General features: G+C 37.7%; 1 protein-coding gene across 11 annotated transcripts in view; it reads right to left on the bottom strand.

Moving 5' to 3' along the window:
* usp24 (ubiquitin specific peptidase 24) overlaps positions 1-23,803 on the bottom strand; it is a 112,520-nt gene extending 88,717 nt beyond the window's left edge. For 4 of the 11 annotated variants that reach the window (XM_051654569.1, XM_051654568.1, XM_051654567.1 and 1 more), the window contains exons 1-7: positions 23,341-23,802; positions 7,337-7,505; positions 3,373-3,440; positions 3,115-3,258; positions 2,899-3,021; positions 2,195-2,230; positions 1,365-1,430 (exon numbers count right to left, since the gene is read on the bottom strand). In XM_051654569.1, the coding sequence (XP_051510529.1) occupies positions 1,365-1,430; positions 2,195-2,230; positions 2,899-3,021; positions 3,115-3,258; positions 3,373-3,440; positions 7,337-7,505; positions 23,341-23,622 (888 nt within the window). In that variant the 5' untranslated portion in view covers positions 23,623-23,802. Of the gene's footprint in view, positions 1-1,364; positions 1,431-2,194; positions 2,231-2,898; positions 3,022-3,114; positions 3,259-3,372; positions 3,441-6,831; positions 6,857-7,336; positions 7,506-18,918; positions 19,133-20,578; positions 21,559-23,340 lie in introns of those variants that run through there. The other 7 variants (XM_051654570.1, XM_051654564.1, XM_051654573.1 and 4 more) reach the window with 6 other exon arrangements.
* Between the last annotated feature and the right edge of the window lie 342 nt (positions 23,804-24,145).

Below are 24,145 nucleotides of genomic sequence, written 5' to 3' on the forward strand. Positions count from 1 at the left end.
CTGACTCCTGCTCATTTTTTGTAAAACACTGGACTCTCTTTACTGGGTATAACTGTATTTCCTCACAGGACAATGAAAGTGAATGTGGTCAGTTTTGGGAGGATTTAAACAGAAATGTGAAGCTTATAATTTTATAAACCCACTTGTATTAATTCTTCTGTTAAAACGTGTGTAATATATGAGCTGTAAAGTTGTTTAAATCATAATTTTTTGTAATTTTAGGGTTTGTTGACATCGTCATGGTAACGAAGTTGTAAAATTGGCTATAACTTTACACAAAAAAGGTTAGTACGTTATTTTATCACACTAAAATCATGTTTACATGTGCTTTCCTTTGTGTCTTGTCAAATAATGGCCACAATTCGCTTCCATTGTAAGTACCTCACTGTAACCTCGATATTTGCTTTTTTTTTTAAGAAAAGGAGAGATGAGACAAAATGAATTTTTGTGGTAATCAATATTATGCCACAAATGCTGTCGATTGAGTTTAACCTGTATTGAACCTGGAAAATTCCTTTAAAATGGTTTTGTTCTGCATTATAACAGCGGCCTCTATAGGTGAAATAAAAACAATCACGGACAAATCTTGGGGATTTGCTTTGATTTCTAAATCTGTCATCATTGACTTTATTCATCCATATTTTTATCCTCACTTCAATGCATGTTTTGTTGTTTTGATGAGATAATCAAATGTTCTAAATTGAAGTGAGGGCATGCAAAGAAAAATGCAACTTTATAGAAATGTCCCGTCAGCACATATATGGTGTCTATCTGGTGAAATACATATCAAAACCCTTCATCTGGTGAGTACGATATATAGACTATAAAAAGCTTAATTTGGTAGTAAGTCTACCTTACTAGAGCATTGTAATGGAGCCAAGTCTCTGTCATTTCAAAGTAAGAGTCCCTGGCGTGTTTTGAAATAGTTTATAGTTAAAAGTCCCGCGTTATGCACCATTTTTAAATTTTGATCTGGTTATTATTGGGATTTTGGTTGAACAATAAATTGCATCTGGGATTTTATTCATGTGTGACTCTTGCAGCATCTATTTCTGTACCCGTCATAGTAAGAAAAGAAAAAAAAAAACTAATATATATATATATATTTATTATTATTATTTTTTTTTACATTCTATAAATCAATGTTAAAAACTATCAGCTGATTAATCGGTTCTTTGCTTTTTCTACCACCTTAGTTATCGTAATCGGCAAAATCCACTATCAACCTCTAATTGTCGACCTTTAGTTGGGACATCTGTAACCTCAACATTTACCTTTACATTTAAGATGTGTAGTGGTTAAGGCACAGGGTTTGTTCTATTCTGTTCTACTTGTCACATATCTTACAGAGTGCACAGTCTTACCCCAATCTCTATCTCTTCTTGGTTGAGCTTGCATTGAATTGCTGTAAAGCCTCCCATCTCTCCAAACTGCAAAAGTCAAACAGAGGCATTGATCACAAGACAGATTTTGTCCGTTGTGGCAATAAGAGGTATATAAGTAAGGGACAATGTACAGTCAGCAGGGGTTGCACGACTACTGATTTTTTATAGTCGACTAGTCCAACCCATTAGTTGAGTCGAATTTCGACTAGTTGTGACGTCATTTCACCCTCAAACAACCACCAAATTGCGTTCTTAAATGAGCGACCAGCATCCAAGTCAGATGTCCCAACACACAAAGTAGACATTGGGGATGTATTCCGTCAGATCATCGGACATTATCAGTGCTGATACAATGCTATGTGCATGTGCAATACAGATACAGAGAATGTGTTTGATTATTGTTGATACGCTGATGCACTGTGTTGCTGAGAAGAGTGACACAGTAAAAAAGACACCAACTGAAGTGCATTCTGTGTGTGTGTCTTTTATTGTGCGTCCGACAGACCATCACAGCCTACAGCATATTTGAGCCACTGCGCCTTTTCAGTGCAGAGCCACCGGGCTTCATACCCACTGTATTTCCTAGATGCGTTTTATAAATCACGTGGTGAATGATTAGTTGAACTCAGGTTGACGGTGTTGACTATGTTAGTTGTAGTCGACTAGTCTGTGCAGCTCCTAACAGTCAGTCGGTCATTATCACAAAATAATGTTTTGTAATACCATGAAAGGGTTTATTTCGCAATAAGGACTGGCTGACTGCACATCATCGTCATATTGCACGTATACTTAGAATTTAAGGAACTTACCCTATTCACAAGATCCACCAGCCAGCCATGAGGCTCCTGTCCAATCATAACAAAAAGACGATGATGGCCAGTTAATAATATTGCACATTCCAAAAATTTATTATTTAGTTTCCTTTTTCAATCTCTGCTTCATTCATTGCAAAAGATACCATATTTTATCTAAGAGAATATGCTCAGGACATTTGACAATGTAAAACTCATTTTATTAAACATGAATGTCTCTTTAACAGGTCTCGTACTCGTACAAATACACTAACACAATGTTACTGACACCAAAACAGTTACCATACTCATTACTCATAAACGTACTGACTCTTTCACTCATTACCTAAGCTTCACACACACACACACACACACACACACACACACACACACACACACACACGTTGGTAATAATTACGAGAACTTTATCTTGACTTTTACTGTTTTTATCCTGAGCTATTATATATTCTATCCTCTAACAGTAATCCTAGCCCTCACACAAACCTTTCTGCATTTTTACATTTTCATTAAGGCATTATATATTTATTTAGTGACACTGCTACTGGTAATAAAGCGATGTGCCAATGTTTTCCTTCAAAACACACATGTGCAGTAGTCTGCAAAACCAGTTTTTCTGTGCTTTTACTTGGAATGTCAATTCGACCATAAAAAGACAAACATGTATGCACCCCCCCCACACAGCGCATGTACACATATAATACCTTTTGGTAGCTGGAGCTGGGAGAAACAGCAAACATGCTGTCCTCTCCAAACACTTCCGCCCAATTCCTCTGACAGGCCTTCATCCGATTCTTAAAGTGATACTCGTTATCTGGGTTAAAAGCCTGTCAATAACACAATACAAGGAACAATAGTTAATGGCACGTTAAACCTATTTAGGATGTTGTGGTGATGGAGAAGGAAACACTGGTGTGTACCATAGTAAGAACTCCCATGAGTCCGATGGGTATGGGGTCCTGTTTGACTCTCTCAGCTACCAGATCCACCAGCAGCATCAGCATGTTATAGATGCCTTCATGAATCTCTGTTCCCCACTTGTGCACTGCACTCGACGTCAGCAACTAAAAGATAATTTAACATATTAATTATTCATGTCATCATATCTCTTGCTGTTCCTAACACTTTCTGACAAACACCATTGTTACATCCTTGCTTATCCAAACACACACACAAACCTTTTTGAAGGCTTCAGGCATGCATCTGTCCATGAATCTCTTACAGTTTTCATCTGGGTCAGCCAAGCCTGGAGAGAGAAAAGAGATTTTACATGTGACATTTCTATCTAGTGTACGCAAACCACAGGGTTCCCACACTTTTTGACAAATGAATTTCCATGGCCTTTTCAGTCAATCAAGATTACTGGATGAGGATTATTTTGAAATACTTTTAAAGATACAGCTGGGAAGATGTTCATTACTATGTCAGGTATAATTTTTATAAAAAAAATTAAATAAAAGATTGTAAAGGAATTGGGGCCGTTCAGATCGAACATGTTCTTGTGCCTAAAATCTAGATGAAGCACAACAAATAGAGCAGAACAAAGGTGTCTGACACACAATTTTATAATATGAACTATGAAGTTATTTTAGCTTGCACGTGAAAATCCCAGGAGATCAGCAGTTACAGAAATACTCATATCAGCCCATCTGGCACCAACAATCATGCCACAGATCACTTTTTGTCCCCCAATCTGATGGTTGATGTGAACATTAACTGAAGCTCCTGACCCATATCTCATGACTTTATACATTACACTGCTGCCACACAATTGGCTGATTAGATAATCGCATGAGTAAGTAGATGTACATGTACATGTGTGTCTAAGAAAGTGGCCATGAGTGTATATAGATTAAAAGTTTTGTTAATATATATTTTACCAGATGAGGTTTTATTATTATTTACAAGATATGTAGTTGGAGACAATGATTAAAGTGCACCTATTATGGTTTTTCAAATATTACCTTTCATGTAGTGTGTTATATAGCTGTTTGTGAATGTAAAGAAGTCTGCAAAGTTTCAAAAATCAAAGTGCACGACAAATGGAGTTATTGACTCCCAAAAGAAAGAACCGATTCTGAACACCTGAAACAAGTTGTTAGTAATTCCAGACTTACTTCCTGTACTAACCTACGTAATTTGGTAACAAAAAACTCACTTCTGGTCTGCATCGGCTGCTCGCGAACAGCTTTGACCCGCCCTCAAACACTACACTAAGCGGTAGACCAATCACAACAGACTGGGACATCTGACCAGTCAGAGCAGAGTAGGCTCTCTGAAAGGAGTTTAGAATGAATCCTTTAGAACGGATCATTGAATGAGTCGTTTTTGACACTGGGGAAAAAAAGGTAATGCTGCAATTTAAATTATGAGCAAATTAGTGTTTTTTGACCTTGGATGCATGTAAATCTAACAAAATTAGGCACATTTAAAAACCAAAATAGGTGCTCTTTAAAAGATTTAGATAAAGAAAATCCCCAGGAGGTGTCAGTGACTGTTTTTATTTCACCTCTAGAGGCCGCTGTTACACTGTAGAACAGTGGTTCCCAAAGTGTGAGGTGCGCCTCCCAAGGGAACTGCAGGGGAGGCACAGGGAGACGGTGGGAATGGAGAAGTCCATAAAAACAAAATCTGTAATATAATATTATTATTAGGTGTAAACTTTGAAGCATGCTTCCAATCCAATTGAGTGTCAATTGTGCAATTGATTGATATATTTCATGTGGGCTGTTGAGTCTGTAGAGGACAGAGACTCTCAATGAAGAGAGATGGCTGCCATGCCAGTTTGTTTTCTTGTTGTACATTTTAAAGTATTATTTAATCCACTGTTAAATCCTCTGCTTTTGTGAGAACAGGGTTTTTCCTGTGTTAAAAATTTTTTGGCGGCCATCGAAGCAAAATTTCATCCACCGAAGCAAATTTTATGATATTCAAATTCATATTGCTTTTGCCATTTTATAAGCGCTAAATATGTTTCTCATCTGGAACATGGATGAGCGCGGGGTGCTTAAAGGGATAGTTCAAAATAAAAATGAAAATTCTCTCATTATTTACTCTCCCTCATGATATCCCAGGTGTGTGTATGACTTTCTTTCTTCACCAGAACACATTTGAAGAAAAATAGAAACATTTCTTAGCTCAGTAGATCCTTAAAATGCAAGTGAACGGCAATTTCTCTTTTGAAGGTCCAAAAATCACAGACAGTCATTGTAAACGTCATCCATACAACACCAGCTGTTAAATTAATGTCATCTAAAGCGACATGATCACTTTTGGTGCAAAAAAGATAAATATTTAAGTACTTTTTTAACTCTAAATCATGCTTCTGGTCGTCAGCGGTACGCACGTGTGACGAATCGCATTGGCATTTGAAACACGCGAGAACTGATGCACGTGAGTCACAGCCGGAAGAGCACTGCTGTTTGCAAGTGAGGAGGAGGAACGCTGTATAGTAGCTTGGTTGATTTTGGTTTAGATCTGTTATTATCTGTTTCTTTACTCACAATGATGTGTTTGTGTGCTTATCCTGGATGTCTCAACCGAGTGGAGAAAGTAAAATTACCTCGGTATCCAAGGTAATGCGAATACGTCACACGAGAGACCGCTTGGACTCCACCCTCTCCTGAAGCGTTGGATTTTAGTTAAAAAGTACTTCAATATTTATCTTTTTTCGCACCAAAAGTGATCGTATCACTTTAGAAGGCATTAATTTAACCGCTGGAGTTGTATCGATGACCTTTATGCTGACTGTCTGTGATTTCTGGACCTTCAAATGAGAAATCGCCATTCACTTGCATTTTAAGGACCTACAGAGCTAAGATATTTTTTATATTTTTCTTCAGATGTGTTCTGGTGAAAAAAAAAGTCATAAACACCTGGGATATCATGAGGGTGAGTAAATAAAGAGAGAATTAAAATTTTTGGGTGAACCATCCCTTTTACAAACTGGTTTCGCGTGAGTGTCGTGTGATCCACCGAGAATCACACGAGACGCGCTCTGCTCTATCCTACTGTATCTCTGGAGCATGCAGGTGCGCGTGACGCGCGTCAACCAGGCTTCCCTCGATATGTGAGCTCCGGTGACAGGATAGCGCAGAGCGGATCACAAGACCGTTTCATTAAACTGGTCTTCTCTCATATCGTAGCGCAGATGACAAAACTTTAGCGACCCATTTTAATTCTTCATGAGAATTTTCTATTTTAAAGCGCTATGGAGCAATTCAACCATTTCAAATGGCTACAGCATTGACATTCTGAACAGCACTGACAAGGCAAAGGGAAAACACCTGCACCAGTATCAATTACAAGACTTTTCACATCTACACATCAACAACACCCTTACTAACATTTATCACAGTAAACTTAATAGATTTTTTCATTACAACTGTGGAAGTTGTATTAAAAACATGGTGTTAAATGTGTTTAGGCTATTATTTTTAACAAATAAATTAACCACTGTAATGAAGAACCATCCATGGTCTTTATTGTGATTATTACTGTTAAGCAATGAAAGATCTATGGTAAACAAATGGGCATGTACAATGTAGAATAGTCTGGACCTTTATAAATGAACAAACTCATGTGTACTATTTTAATACATTTCCTGTTCTGATGATGTTTGAGATGAGGAAACATACTGGCCTGGTTTGGCATCAGATATTCCTATAATCGAATTGAAAAATTTTCGATTAGTAAAGTGGGGCTTGACTGAAAAAGTTTGGGAACCACTGTTGAAGTAAGCCGTTTTAACTAGAATCCTCCAGCACTGGCCACAGAGAAACACAGAAGAATTATTAAAAAAAAAAAAAAAAAAAAAAAACAACCTTTCGGCAGCTTTTGTCATAGATATTTGCAGATAACAAATAGTTCCAAAAAGCAACTATCGGCACCGATTAATCGGTAAAACTGATTTATCGGTCTGCCTCTACCGCGCTAGCTTGCGGGCAAGTTTTACTCTACACAAACACTCACAAAGAGCAATTTTTTAGAGCTGAGAAAATTAGAACAATTTTTATTTATTATAGAACTTTCCACAACTTTTCCATGACTTAAACATTTGACTAATTTCCATACATTTTCCAGGCATAGAAATCACAATTAGAAAACGAAAATTGATATTTACAGGAAACCATCAGAACTCACCCAGTCGGGCCAGGCAGGTGGAGGCGATGAGGCACTTGCCGAGTGATTCCTCTCTCTTGTACGGGATGGACCAGTGATCAGTAAAGACTCTGCTCTCCAGCTCATACAGATTAGTTGTGGGAAACTCCATACTGTTCCCAGAACAGTTCCCATTCTCATCATTATTCCTCTGTCAGAGAGAGAAATGGGGAGAGATATGTCATGCTATGATCTTAATTTTTTGTAACTTGTAATTACAACATTTCCTTAACTCCACTGGTGTGTTTTTCCTGATCGGACAGCTATCCGATCATAATAAGACATTCAACACGTTCAAAACACATGTTTTTAAGGATGAGGCTATGTTATGCAATCTGTACATGTTGGCTTCTGTCTTATTTGGCTAGCTTCTACCAAGGGACAGATGAATTTGTGCTCAAACACTGTGGAGTTTGATTAGACAAGTTCTCTGAAGTCAACAAATGATTTGGTAAAAGTTTTGTCCACCTTTTTAAAAATTAATAAGCCTTTTTAATTCGCTATTCTGTCAAGGCATGATTTTATGGTTAGTTGCATTGTATTATTTGCACCTACAGTAGCTTTGTAATTCCCCGCTGTTGGCAACCCTTTTTAGAACAGACCTGCGCCCCTCCAGTTGGGAACCTCTGATCTACATCATCTCTTCCGTATTTATTATTAATGCTGCAATCTGGGATGCGGTTGTCCAAGACTCTAGCTTAGTGGCTAACAGCACAGATTTGTTGTGTTGCGGTGGAGTGCAAAATGAAATATTCTTGGCTGTTGATTTCAGAGGCTATTTATTTATCGTTTTGCTACACATATTGCAACATTAATGGCCAGATATTTAGATGGGTGTTCTCTGATTACTAGCATCCACACTGAAGTAGATTACAGCGTAAAGGGCTGCCCACTCTGCAAACAGGAAACGGTTCTGGCAGGGGAATATTAGTATACAAGACATATGTTTGCCCTTGAGTGAGTGCAATAAGTGAATGTGCAATCAGTTCAAGAGAGAGTGTAAGTCACCTTCTGTCTTTGTGCCTCAGGGGAATGTTGCATGTCTGTGGTGATCCCAAAGTCCAGAAGTTAGTGGTTTTCCAACTCAGAGAGGAAAAGCCGAGTTCTGTGTTAGGCCCCGGATTTGGGTAAATGCCTCCCTATTGACTTCCGTATTGGTCTAAGTTCAAGGGTTAATTTAAGGTTTTTCTGACCTAACTGAACTTTAGCTGTTACTAATTACTTATTAAAGAACCATTATGAAAGCAAGTTTAACACTAAGGTGAGCTCAAATCAAGAGCAGCATCTGTGACACAAATGTGTGACCTTCAGGCTTACACTAGACTGTATGGTGTACTATGAATAAAAGAAAGAACATTTACTCAAGAACTTTAACAAAATTTAACAATCCTTAGCACAATGATGGACAATATCTGGGTCACAGATAACTTTATGTCATTGTGCATGATAGCAGATTATTAGATTTGTGATATGCTTGGTTACAAAACCATTTCAGCTTTTTTTCAAAGGCAGATGGGTCATTTACGTGCCATGCTCATTTGATGTCCTCAGTCATTTCAAAACATTAAAATATAGTTTGTTTTTTTTTAAATAACAGTTGGCCTGATGATTCACCAATTCAACTACAGAATCCTTATTGATGGATGTAAATATTTTTCACATGCTTCGGAATAAAACAGAACGCAGAAGTCTCAAGACACATTTTTAAAGTTGTATATTCTCATTTAAAAGTTTACCTATTTTTTTCTAAAAAACACTTTCTCAAAAAATCAACATTCATGCCATAAGATACTATAAAAACAATGCGAGTCATAACACAATGGCCAGAGACCTCTGCTTGTGTATGATTGTTTCCGCGGTGCTTTAAAGAAAATAAATTTAAATATGCAACTTGTCCAAGAGCGTTTATTCATGCAAGGCAGGGATGCAAAATAAATAAAATAAATAAACGAGATTACAATTACAGCTGCCACAATTTATTAATCATGCAAAGTGTCAACTACAGCATTACTTTAAGGTCTCCTGTTGCATCAACATTTCCTATTTGCAGCACATTGTTTTGCTGTGGTTAATCATTGCAACTGATCACAGACATGTTCATAGCTCATTTTTTGTGTTCAGTGTATTCAAAATTTACATTTTGATTTTTTTTTTTTTCCTGCTAAGAGGGCCAATGTGAAGTTCAGGTGCTGTCTTGATTTACTGATGTATAAAGCAGCAATAAAGCAGGACTAATTTAGGAAGTTCTCAGCTTATTTTGAATTTGTAGCCATCATAAAGCATATTACATGCAGATACCCATGCACAAAATAAACATTTGTGTGTGTAAATACTATTAATCGAAATTAAAACACACGATTGAAATATCAAGGGAAATAAATCACCAATTACGATTTTTGTCAGTCATGCAACTCATGCGCAAACAGCTAAAATCGCACCACTCTATCAGTGTGCTGATTTGTGTCTGGCAAATATATCTGTCTGTCACTACAGAAAATAGTGCAACATGATCACACGGGATGTCGGCATGTTGTGTCCGATACTTCTGGTAGGGCTGGGCGGTTTTTCCGATTAATTCGAATTTGCGTTTTGACATGATTATTTTTTAAATCGAGAAATTAAGATTTTGCATAAAAACATTGTAAACGCTAAAGTTAGATATGTTGCATTTTTACACCACTTATGGTTAGGTATAGGTTCGGGATTTTGGTAAGGGGGTTCAGTTTATAAAACATGCATTCCTCTTCACTGTATTACAGCCTGTACAGCTGAAAACAACTCTCTTCAAAACTTGCTTTTGGCACCCCCATGTGGACATACTCCCAATACAGTACTTACCGCTTTGGCCACTGGGGGCAGTGTGTCAAATTTCGGTAAGCACACACCAATTTTAGCTTACAAAAAGTCAAGCCTGCCAAAACTCTCGACTGGGCTTCTGGAAACGTATACCTAATAGGCCCCTGGTAAGGCATTAAACGTTGGTGTGTCGATATGCCGCTGGCAATGCGTGCGGGCAATCTCCAGACGGTGTCAACCCCCAGTCAACCCACTGTCTCCGATTACACTGTGCGATGAGTCGGAGTAGCGACATTTCATGTTTGTAATGAAAAACATATTAGAAATTCAACAAGTGTTTTTACATTTGTTCAGGCTTTGGCATACAACTGAGAGTTATCTCTGTGACAAGCATGTATCTTATGTGATGCCACTTATTCCATCCAACAGAGAGACGGACCATCAAACAGCTGTAGAGCAGTGATTCATGAAAGATCTCTGTGTGCCACTGTTGACTGAGTCTGACAGCTTCAGTGTGCAAGAGAAATAAGACACGCTGCTCAGAGTGTAAGAGGGACGGACAGAGCTGGGAAAGCAGAGGACAGGCAACAGGAACAAATCACTTATTCTGTTCTCTGGTGGAGGAAACCACCACCTGCACTGTATGGGTTTCAGATAGAAGTAGTGGTGCACCGATCAGGAAATTTGAGGCCGATACCGATCTCAGATTTTTTTAACACCAAGATCGACCTATACGATACTGTTTTTTTTTTTGTGTTTTTTTTAAGTGCCCTATGCCACACTTTTGCAAGTTATATGCTGCAGTTACATGTTTATGTCCCACACAGTAACATTACGGTAACACTTCACAAAAAAGTTCCATTTGTTAACATTATTTAACAACATTACTGTAGTTTACATGAACTAATGAACTTAATGTTAGTTACAACATATACTGTTAAATTTTTAAAATCAAAAGTTATATTAGTTAACATTAATGCACTATGAACTAACAATGAACAACTGTATTTTTATTAACTAACATTATAATTAATAAAGGCTGAAAAAAGATATTGTTCACTGTTTGTTCATGATACCAAATGCAAAAACTAATGTTAAAGAAAGTAAACCTTTTTATTGTTACCAAAATTACAATAAAATTACAATAATTGTGAATTGCTAACATTTATTAGTTTTGAAACAGTTATGAATAGTTCTGTTGTCAATATCAAAAGGCCATTGTGACAAACTGGTAAGCAGTAAAAACCATGAGAGCATCACACACAGCAGAAATACTTTCAAAAATAAGAAAAATATATCCATTACAAGCTCTAAAACTGCTCCAGTGAGAAATCATTAATAGCTATGATTTGTTTACTGTCTTTGGCGTCTTGTTGTAACACAAATCACTAATTATTAAGCAAATGTGCGAAGACATGATGCCATTATTGAAGGTTATATACAGTTATATCTGTTATTAGTGGTATTGCGACCAACATTAATTTGATTTAAATTGGGATCCTCACAGAATAGCGCTGGGATGAGTGACTGATGAGATACTAAGAGCACTTGGAGCATGTGCAAGTTTGATTAACACCGAGAGCGCACATGTTCAGGGGAGTAAAGCTAATAGCGCTCATGATCGCTCAGTCTCTATCGCTCTACACAGCATCACGTGTACTCAGATTTGTATGTGCATGTTAATTTGTTGTTTAATTCGTTTTTATACCCGTTAACAGCCTCTTTATCCTCTTCCTACTCACTGTGATACAAGTCAGATTTACTACCATATTGACTCTAGAAAATGGGCAACTAAATATTCATACACGTGTAATTCTTGCACATTTTTTTAAAACAAAACAGCATATTCATGTGAATTACATAATGTCTGAAAATTTAAATTTGTGAATACTTAGAATTGCCAATAATTCACCCTCCAAAGTACACTCTGTCATCCTTCAAGGACTGAGCAAGCACTCATTCATTAGAGTAGCAGTGTATGTGCGATTCCCTGCATGCTGCAAAATAGATCGGCCCTGATTCTAGGCACGATCGGCCGATCACGGGTTTAAGACAAAGATCAGCCAATTTTGATTAGTGCACCCCTAGATACAAGAGTATGTGTCCATGTGTGAAGAGAGAGAGTTAGACAGAAATAGAGACTACGGAAGTTGAACTTATTTTAACGTTTTGATCACAAAATAAAATGTGTTTACTAAAAATATAAAGACTGTATGATCAGAAAACGTAAAAATGTCCCTTCTTATGATCTGAATATTTTAAGTCTGCTCTTAGGAGAAAAAAACATGCAAATTACAACCCACATAAGACACATTTGCATAAATTTACAGTAAGAATACGTTTCACTCTCTTATGATCTATTTTTGCCAATATCAAATAAAATGTTGACAGGAGAAGGCAGCTACAGAGACCTGTCATATTGACATCGTCATTTACACTTGTGGCTGCTGAATTCTGATGAAAATATGGATTTTCTACTTAATCTTCATTTGTATGATCCAAATGTCGATCCTTAAAATGCCAAGATTGCTCTTTCTTTATATCTGCAATCCCCAACAATCAGATGTGCGTAAATATTTCCCATTTGCTACAAAAAAATTCTGTGATTATCCACTGGCTGGTAATTTTTTAGATTTCACTCACCAGTGTTTGAGTGGTGTAGTGGCATAAAAGAGCAGCACTGAGATCTTTTCACTGCGTACTGATAGTAAAAGCTTTGACTCGTTCTGTGTGGTATGAGTCCAAAGACTAGATCCAAGCAAACCATTTGTTATTTAATGTCTCATTTAATATCCTTTCTGTTCTCTACAGTCAGTTATATCTTTAAAATAACAAAAGAAACATTTAATTCTAATCACACACAGCATGGATGCTTTAAATAATCCATTCGACCAAAACAAACACTACTGTCAAAGTCCCTGCCACAGGTCTTAAAGAGATCGTACCATTTTAGCACTTCTACATATCTAAGTAAATACTTGTAAATAGTACAAATTAGGCATGTAAACAACAAACATGTAACAATATACTGTATATATTCAATATAATATATGCAATTTTAAAACACCATATTTATTGATATAATACATGGACTACATTTGAAAAAAGCTAAAATGTCACAAAAATTATGAAAAACAAATGATAAAATAAAATTTGTAAAATGGATATATGTCTGTAATTTAACAAGTTAAAAGGTCCCCTGTATAATGAATAACAGCATTAGCGGAAAGATAATTTCTTTCATACTGTATGCAAGCAAAAATGACATTATAACTGAAACATACCCAAATTAATTGAAATTAAAAGTGAAATCGAATCAAGATATCGTGATGTAGTGCAATACATCATATTGTGAGGTAGCTGGCGATACACATCCCTAGTCAACGGACTGCAACAAAACTCAAGTAGGGGATGCATTCCCAGTATTACCACAAGGGATGCTATAGACCGTAATCAGGGTGAACACCATTTTTTATTTAAAGGGATAGTTAACCCAAAAATGAAATTCTCTTATCATTTACTCACCCTCATGCCATCTCAGATGTGTATGACTTTCTTTCTTCAGCAGAACACAAACATTTTTAGAATAATATCTCAGCTCTATAGGTCCATACAATGCAAGTGAATGGTGACCAGACATTTTATAGCTCCAAAAATCACATAAAGGAAACATAGACCATATAATCCATATGACTCCAGTGCTTAAATCCATATCTTCAGAAGCGATATAATAGGTGAGGGTGAGAAACAGAACAATATAAGTCCTTTTTTACTCTAAATCTCCACTTGAATTTCTACTTTCAGGTGTGAAACTAAACAGGCACCACATGTGACTTTCAGATGTAAAAGTGGATATTTTTAGAGTAAAAAAGGAATTAATATTGTTCTGTTTCTCACCCACACCTGTTCTATCGCTTCTGAAAATAAGGATTTAACCACTGGAGTCATATGGATTACTTCTCTGTTTCTTTTATGTGATTTTTGGAGCTACAGAGGTCTGGTCACCATTCACTCACATTGTGAGGACCTACAGAGCTGAAATATTCTTCTAAAAATCTTTGTTTGCGTTCTGCAGAAGAAAGAAAGTCATACACATCTGGGACGGTATGAGGGTGAGTAAATGATGAGAGAATTTTCATTATTGGGTGAACTATCGCTTTCAGAAATCAAATTAAAAACGGGATAGGCATACAGTCAGTTCAATGGGTTGCACTGTTATATACCTTGTCAACTGCTTACTTAGTCAACAAAACATTGAAAAAATATTCCTAAGAACAATACAGCCTAAATGTACATGTTTTAATTTGTGTTAAATTAAATATGACATCTAGCTTGTCAAATGTTTATAGCAGGCATTAGCGCAAGTCAGTTTTCTCTTTCAGGTCAAGTACTACAGTTTGAAGTGTAACTCTATCGTAGAGTTCTACATAACCGTGGAACTCCTGCGGGACCCGAATGGATTTCTTGCAGTGCATGATTACATTTCCGAATTGAATGAGTTGTGACCGTGAAAGAGCAGTCAGAGAATAGCCTGAAAAATCCGATGAGGATATCTTTATATATTTTATTAATTAATGTTAAAAAAAAAAGGAAAAAAAAACAACAAAAAAAAACATTCTTTTACAACCAATTTATTTTTAATATCAATATACATCAATTGCAACGTAAAAATGTGCACACAGCATGTGCACCACATTATCCAATATTTAGAGCAGGCTACGCATGCAGGTAGTTAACGGCCCTTTAAAATAAATAGCAAAGCAAAGCCTGGACACACCGTGTCATCAAAGGATGTAAAACTTGGCCTAGACAATTGTCAATTTAGTGTTCAACCTCAGGCAAGTCAGATGGGCATCATGTCACGCTTCATCTGATAATAGCAATAACAAAAAAATAAAATGCTCTTTGTGTACTCGTTGTCTATTCGTATGGCTTTTGTCCTATGTGGAAAACAAATGCAGGATGGGAGCGGTCGAGAAGAAAATCATTGAGGGCACAGAGTGGGTGAACATGGAGTGTAGCGTTCAGGTGCGGCCCAACACAGAAACTTGCGCGAGCGGGCAGATAACACAAAAAGGTATTCCAAGTATGTACATCGTGAACGTGGCCTTGCAATGCATTGACCAAGCACTGAAGTCTATGTACTTGTGAACAGTATTTTTCTGCCCATCAAGATCAAAGTTTCCATGCAGTCTAGAATAAGGGTGTCTCTGACTATGGCTATAAACATGCAAGCATGCAACTGGACTCTTGTTATGTCCTGGACTTCACATTTCCAAGTAGGATTAAGTTCACTGATGGTGACTGAGATAATAATAATTTTGCTGAGCAAACATTCTGTGCGCTTTAGAATTGCGCTTTTACAATTTGTAATTGCATATGTTGAAAGCAGAGTGAATGCAGAGCTGGTGTGTGTTGTTGATGTGCAGTGATTTAGAGAGACAAGAGAGAGAGTGTTTGTTGCTGGGAGGCCTCTGGCCTTTGGGATGAGGCAAGGTCACATGGCACATTCCAAACTTGTTGCCATGGTACAAATGGGGTGAGGTGTGCGCACATGGCCCCTGTTGCCATCTGAAAATACAACTTCAGAGGGTAAAAACTCCACTATGTGTGAACTTGGAAAATTACTCCTAATGCTCTGTGCCTATACGGAGACTTGATATTTGTGTAAGGACATGCAAACTACATATTTTCAAAATCGACTAATCACTGGGTCAAATTAATGATGTCTCGACTGAGCAATCTACGCCAGTATGCAGAGGAACAGTCGGAATAGTTCACCCAAAAATGAAAATTCTCTCATCATTTACCCTCATTCCATCCCAGATGTATATGACTTTCTTTCTTCTGCTGAACACAAACAAAGATTTTAAGAAGAATGTGTCAGCTCTGTTGGTCCATCCAATGCAAGTGAATAGTGGCCAGAATTTGAAGTAGGGCTGGGTGATATGGCAAAAAAATAAAATCGTAATTTTTATTAAACTTATGGATGTTTCATGATTCGATTTTTTTCAACTTTAAAATGTACTCCAACATGATTCAAATTGTATGTTCTTTATTAGAATGCAAGGCAACCCGGTTAGAGAAATCCAACTTCATTTCATTATAGGAAAAGCGTGCAAGAAAAATGTACAAATGCACCACAGGGGGACGTTGTCAACAGAGTGTAAATGTAAAATAAATTAAAATCTAATAAACCCAGATGTTCAAAAATAAGAGAATAAGAAAACTGCAAAATAATTCTTAGCCAGTGTAGGTATTCATTTTATCTAAAACAAGTCTACCTAGAAAGTTATCTAGAAATCAATATCTATAAATTATCAAGTTTATCTAGAAAGTACTCATTGTATATCAAACAATTTGTGTGTATATTCATAAACCCTTAGAGACAGAGCTGCGCCCTCTAGTGGTTCACACTGAGCAGCGCAACAAAATGAAATAATTTATTACAATTCAACTCGCAAAGTTTGTCAAAATGATCGCTTGTCAAATGTTGGCTATAGATGCAATACACTTGAAACATGTCACAGAACAAAGCAATAATTAGCGATCTATCTGAATCATCATGGTAAAAGGAGCAGTGGATGTTTGATTCTCCCATATATAGCCTATACATATGATATGAAATGAAGCGCCCGTAACTGTCACGTAACTAACGCTTTTTTTATGGGTAAAAAGAAAAGAAAGGAGACTGTTCATCAACGTGTGCACGCCGAGGCCAGTTATGGTCTGAAGCCAGTGTATACCTGCATGATGGACGAAGTTGAACTACAATCACACTGTTTATAATCATACTGGGAATATTATCGCTGTCTTTTATATCAGTCTCCATTTTTTTAACCTGACATGTTCAGTTGGAGCACGTCACACATGTGCAGCGGCATTAAGACAAGCGCTGTGAATTATTTATCTCTTCTTATTCAGCCTTTGATGGATTTACAACATATCTAACTATAGCGTTTACAATGTTTTTATGCAAAATCTTGATTTCTCGACTAACAAAACAAAACAAAAAAATCGTGACAAAATGCAAATTTGAATTAATCGGGGTGAAACATCAGAAAACCTGCCCAGCCCTACTTTGAAGCTCAAAAAAGCACATAAAGGCAGCATAAAATAATCCAAACTTACTGAGAAACAGATCAATATTTAAGTCCTTTTTCTACTATAAATGTCCACTTTGACATTCTTTTTGTTTTTGGTGATTCACATTCTTCATGCATATATGGACACATTCTGGGCAGCGAGGAGAATTTATAGTAAAAGAGGACCTAAATATTGATCCGTTTCTCACCCTCTGAAGACATGGATTTAACCACTGGATACGTATGGATTACTTTTATGGTGCCTTCATGTGCTTTTTGGAGCTTCAAAGTTCCGGCCACCATTCACACACTGAATAGACCCACAGAACGGAGATATTCTTCTTAAAAGTCTTAATTTGTGTTCAGCAGAAGAAAGTCACACATCTGGGATGGCATGAGGGTGAGTAAACGATAAGAGAATTGACCCTTCGCTAAGCCCAGGCTTAAAGCGTTTCTGACCAATGCTGTCTTAGGAACTGTTGCCAGGCTGCCATTACTCTGACACATGTTTGCTATTTTCCAGTGAAAGCCTACGGGAGTAACGTGTTTGAGTTGTTTTAAGCAGGATTTTATCAAAATTATCTAAAAAATGCTAAAAGTATCGTTGCCGGGCCACTTGTTATAATGACGAGGTATCCAGAGAGGATACTACACACAGTGTTTTTACTTTCTTTAAAAAAAATAAATAAATAAAAATAAATAAATGTCGAGAAGAGCATACTATAGACTAAACTGTAATACCCCTCAGTCCCAAAGAACATGAATAACATCAGTGTGGACACCTACATTTGCTCCGAGGTAAATCAAAGCTAATAACTTAACATTAATTAATGTATTGTTTCATGTCTCAGTGAAGGCGATCAGTAAAAGAGTTCACAGCATCATAGTGAATGTGTTACGAGACGTTATACTGTAAGCAGTCAATATGCTCCACAATGTCACTCTTCATTCCAGCCCACTTAATAATATTTTCCATTGATGGCAATCTCCCATTCATTCCAATGGGGAGCTCTGCAAAGCTTGTCATAGAGTGCGAGCGACTGTAACCAAGGGGGGCGGAGCTTAGCGAAGGGTCAATTTTCATTTCTGGGTGAAGTATTCCTTTAATGACGCAAAGTTTTGAAGGCTCTATCGCCCCCTTGAGTACTGAGGTTTGTTACCGGCACGATAACGCAAGAACGCACGTTAGGCACGTTCAACCAGACCACACATGTATGTATCTGTCTATAGGGGGCGTTTGCATAAGATGTGTCCTTGCTTTCAAAAACAGCTAGACGGAGTTCCAACTGAATGTAATAGAATGCAGGGGCCTTGAGATGCATTTTTAAAAGTTAGATTACTTTTAACTTGTAACAGCTCATGGTCGGACACTGAAAAAACAGCCATCTGAATATGTCTTGCTGTAGCGGTGGAGCTTCAAAAGGGAGGAATTTAAATACTCAACTTTCCAGGAAGGGTTTTCACCACGCAAACTGTATAACAGCTAAAGCACGACAATGAAAGTGCCACCTATAAAATGATCAAAACTAAAACAAAAAATTTAAGAGATATTCTAGATAAACTAGTCAACCATCACAACCCATTCCTACATTTATGCTTAGGGGGACTGAGGTGTTTGTTGCCCTATACCCAGATTGGGCAATAGAGAATGCTTTTCTCTTTCAGGCTCTACCAGTGATGTACCTCTACAACTGTGCATGTGATCCCGCTTGTTGTGATTTGAGTTTGTTGTTTGCTGTTCCCCGCTGTATTGCGCAGTGGTAGGCGGAGTGGCTGGGTAACTGGAGACCCCGTCCGTCTGTTACAATGTGTGCCAGTACCCTCCAGACCAGGCCAGGCCCAAGGATCAGTGTGCCTGCTTGCTCCATTTATAGACCTGGTACATGGTGCTTGCAACCTATGACATGCAAGACCAGGCGAAAACAAAGCAGCAAGGCAAAGGCTTGAATACTTTGTGTTTGTAGAATCACAAAAATCAACACCGATCAAACAGACCAGTGGATTTTACAGGCAAGGATGTGACCACATATTTAGTATTATGGGGGTTCAAATGTAATATTTTAGAAATCAACCATTGAAAGATGCATATAAGTCCACCACTAATCTAAATATCTATTTTGGTAATAGACCTGCTTGAAGTCTAGGTGGTGGTGTAATAGTTATTCTGCATTTGTTCAACAATACTCAAAGTTTTAGGCTAATTACATTTCTAATTACATGTGGGTTTTAAAGTTTACTGGAAAGAACAGCAAGTTCAGGAAGGAGAGAATAGAATTGTTTTTCTTGCACCTTTTGATCAATACATTTCCATGAATCTTCAAGTCAATTGTGATTACTGGTTAAAGATTAAAATATACAAATAAACAATATCGAGTTTGCCCTTAAAAAGAGCAATTTCTAGCCAATAAAATACACGTATTTTAGAGCCGAGCATAACTACAAAAAATGTATAGGCTATACACTATGAAGACTTTATAAGTTTCCATGACTTTCCCCATACATAGAAAGCAATTGTAGTGTGTAGAATTTTACGATTGATGGGCGTTCAAATTTTGCAGAAATCAGCAGATTATATTTTTTCTGTGAATTTCTGCAGGCGCAGATTCCATTCAGGCCAAGTCATCACTAGTCAGTATATGGTATGCTAAGGGTAACACCACCCTCCAAAAAGACTTATGCCAAAGGCATGTCACAGCCACTGAGCTCTGTCAAACCAGCATGTCATCAATCAAGATATCTCTGTTTGAACTCAGCTTTTTTTCAGGCAGAAGAGGCTAACTCTAGACATAAAGGGTAGATGACAGAGGAGGATCTAGTTTAAATGTCATCTGGATTTCTTTTGTTTCAAGCAGCACAGTGACATTTCTAAACGAAGCAATTACAAACCTGGACACAATGGCTAGGGGTACGTAATATTTACATCCAATCGTTGCGGCCAGATTACATACATACTAGTGGTAGTGATTTTGATTCATCTCAGTGACTTGATTCTTTTGATTCCATTCACAAAAAGATTCATTCAGATTCATTCATTGACCATTTCTTCAAGTCTTTCAAGTAACTGCATTGAACCATAAGCACAGAGTCATTCACGACCAGAACAAGTCTAATTATCCTTTATTAAAATCTGCATGTCTACAATTCTACTTAGAGACTTCAGCAATGCAGAGTGTTTGAGCATCATAAGCATTTCCCCACAAAGACAACATAGCATATCTATCATATTGTAAACTCCTGAGCATTAATTCATATAAAGCTATACAAAAAAAGACAACAATACTAGCCTAGAAAATAATGAGTTTCAATAACGTCCATATGTCATTGCAATGTGGTCATCACTCACTTTTATTCATAATTCATCCGGTCCCTTTTCTTGTTGAACGAGATTGACGAACTGAACGAACGACATGCAGCTGATCCTCTCCTTCAGCTGGTCAGCAGACTGTTCATGAATGAGATGACGGATTCATTCGATTCGAGATGACTGAGTCAATCATTTCGTTCACTAAAGAGTTTACCAGTATATTCAGTTTGTTCTCAAACGACACCTCTCATCTCATTCAGACTCAAATGACCAACTAGTACTAGTTCAGTGAAGGGGCAGACTCGTTCAGCTGGTGAATCCAATGATATGCTCCTTCACAGCATGCACTCGAATTAAAGATTCGTTCCTTTAAAAGACTTGTTCAAAACAAATATCACTATACAGTATACCTCTCATGTTTGAATGACCACTGTTTCTGATTCAAAGACAATCTATTGTAAATGCCTAAGATAAACAATATGTACCCCATTTGACAAATTTATCTGTGAAATGTAATCCCTGTTCACAACCCTGTCTGCAATGTCACATATTTCTGAGTGAAACAGGATATTCAATAGGGCTGCACAATTATAGCAAAAATCATAACTGTCGATTATTGCCCTTGATATTGTAATAGCGATTATTAATGTCGATTAAAATATTAAATTAACATGACGTCACAAAGCAAGCAGCCGTGTGGTTCTTCAGAGTAGCAGATTTCAATGGTGGATATGAGCTGCGCTCCAGTTTCTTTTAAGCATCTTTTAAGCATTAAATATTGTAATACGCAAAATGACAAACTCTCCCATTACAATGATTGATATCACTCCGTTCCACGCAAAGATCTGCACTCTTGCGTATGCTCTGATTAAAAACAAAGCTGCTACTCAGCATAATAAATCAATTATTTACACTGCACTACATCTATGCCTTGATTACAACAGGAGCGTTTTAGTTTTGTCGTGTTGCTCATTTGCAGTGTATTTAACATCTACGTTCAAAGTGAGCGGTGCAATATGCAATGAATCCAAAATAATTCCAAAGTGCTTTTCTCTCTTGTTCTACAGCTTCTTTTCAAGTGTCAGGTGATGTTTCTTCAGTATTAATGTTCATATGCCACCGTGAATACAGCTAGAACATAAAGAAAGCATCTGGGCATTCAGACGGCTTAAAACTTGCACATTAGGATCAGTTGTCATTACTGATAGGACGGAGGACTAATTTAAGTGGCTCTGATTGGCCATTGCTGTTTCATTGCTCAACGCACATGTTAGTGATTGGTTAGAACACTGAACCGCTGCAAAAAAACGTTGTAAATAGAAACCATTGATGCAACAGGAGCAGACTTAAATTGAACACTGTAATAGTAAGTTTCCACACTTACACATAATTGTGGCAGCCGTAATCTTAATTGCGATTAGTTTTTCGATTAATTGTGCAGCCCTAATATTGTAGCATGGAACTTAATTTAATCAATCAGGAACTGACTGGACACTACATACTAAATTTTTACTCTGTGTTAAAGGGATAGTTCATCCAAAAATGAAAATTCTCTCATCATTTACTCACCCTCCTGACATCCCATATGTGTTTGACTTTCATTCTTCTGGAGAACACAAATGAAGATTTTTGAAGAATATTTCAGCTCTGTAGGTCCATACAATGAAAGTGAATGGTGTCCAGAAATGTGAAGCTCCAAAAAGCAAATAAAGGCAGCATAAAAGTAATCCATTCGATTCTAGTGGTTTAATCCATGTCTTCTGAAGTAATCCAATCGCTTTTAGTTGAGAACAGACCACAATATAACTTATTTTACACTACAAATCTTGACATCAACAGTCTCCTTAGCTATCATGATTTCAAGCTCTATGAATTGTAATCGAGCTTGAAATCATGGGACTGCATTTGAGAGATGTCACCTACAGTGAAACAAAAGATATATTTTGGTCTGTTCTTACCCAAAACTGATTGGATCGCTTCAGAAGCCATGGATTAAACCACTGGATTTTTGTAGCTTCAAAGTTCTGGCCACCATTCATTTGCATTGTATGGACCTACAGAGCTGAACTATTCTTCTAAATATCTTCATTTGTGTTCTGCAGAAGAAAGAAAGGCTAAGTCATTTCATCCTCGGATGCTGATAAACTGCTGTAGCTGCAATTCTTAAGCTCTTCAGTCAAACCAACACTCTGGTCAATATGGTCTCTCTGTCCACCTACTTTATTACAGAAATAATACATCAGATCTGTGACAAGCAGGCGTAAAGATGTCACATCACTAGATCTGCCAACATGTCATGTAAATCATCAGCCACATATTCCCTGCTTTTCCAGCACTTACTGGTTGCTCAACAGCTGTTTAATCATATAGTAAGAACGGCATTGGTTTAATCAGTGATCAGGGTGTGTAATACTCTATTGGCTGAATGTTTCACGTTCAACATGCATTATGCAAATAAAAACAGAGGAGGAATCTATCACAACTGGTGCATTTAAATGAAATCTGCAATACCCATCCCCCAAGATCCAACAATTTAACCAGAAGCATGGCAGCAAAATTAACTCCTATAACTACCTACTAATGTATGCACATGGATCTCTGTGTGGTTCAGGGTGGATGGACACATAAGGGCCTAAACCTCATGAGGTGTGTTTTTGTTTTTTGCCCAACAGACATTGCAAATGCTTGCAGATGTGCTACAGGCGTGCGCGCGGCTTTCCCTCCGGTTTTTGACAGCCCCGGTGGTTCCGCCTTTATCGGCCGTGAAAATGATCGCACATGCGAGCGTTTTATACTCATACCTCACTTTCCACGACATCATGATACGCAGGCGGAGGATCAAAGCCCCCGGTCCCCGTGCGCCCGCTGTTCTCGCCGTCGCCGCTGTGGCCAGAGCCCGGGGAAGGGCCGCTCTCCATCGGCTCGTAGCCGTATCCGAGTCCCGGGCTTTCGTTGGTGAGCAGCGCGACAGCCTCGTTGATGTCGTTCTTGGCCAGGCGCAGGGCTTTCCGGATGGCTACCGGGTCTGGGAAGCCCATGCATAACAGCGTGGTCATATGCTGCTCCTCCTCGGTCTCCATCATGAAAGTTTGTCGATGATCGCGGCTTCAGCAAGGGGGCACATAGCACAGGCATCTGGCTGTGCACGCCGCCATGTTTACAGTCGCTGGTGCTGCTGGTATCCTGTCACGATGGATTACAGTCAGGGCAGCGGGGCTGAGAGCGGGCCACACCAGGTCTGGGTGAAGCTGGCGACTCTGATAGGTCTCTGGGAGGGTGTGGAGTGCAACACTTTTCAAAATAAAGGTCTCGTGATTTAAAAAAAAAAAAAAAAAAAAAAAAAAAAGAAGCAGCATGTATATACATGTACATCAAATTGAATACGAAAGTGAACATGAATACAAATGAATACTATTGAATAATAAAAATAAATAAAAACTAATTGTAAATTACATAATGTAATTAACAGGCTGGAAAATGCTACTTTCTATGTGATTTTTTTAAAGTGTTCCCCCCTTAATAGTTCAATAAATCATATTTATTCATCAGACAGAGCAAAGCATAATGAAAACCCTTAGTAGGTAGTCTGTGCGTGAAAATATGTTA

The sequence above is a fragment of the Myxocyprinus asiaticus genome, chromosome 25, assembly GCF_019703515.2.
Source record: "Myxocyprinus asiaticus isolate MX2 ecotype Aquarium Trade chromosome 25, UBuf_Myxa_2, whole genome shotgun sequence".
In the NCBI taxonomy this organism is placed as follows: Eukaryota; Metazoa; Chordata; class Actinopteri; order Cypriniformes; family Catostomidae; genus Myxocyprinus; species Myxocyprinus asiaticus.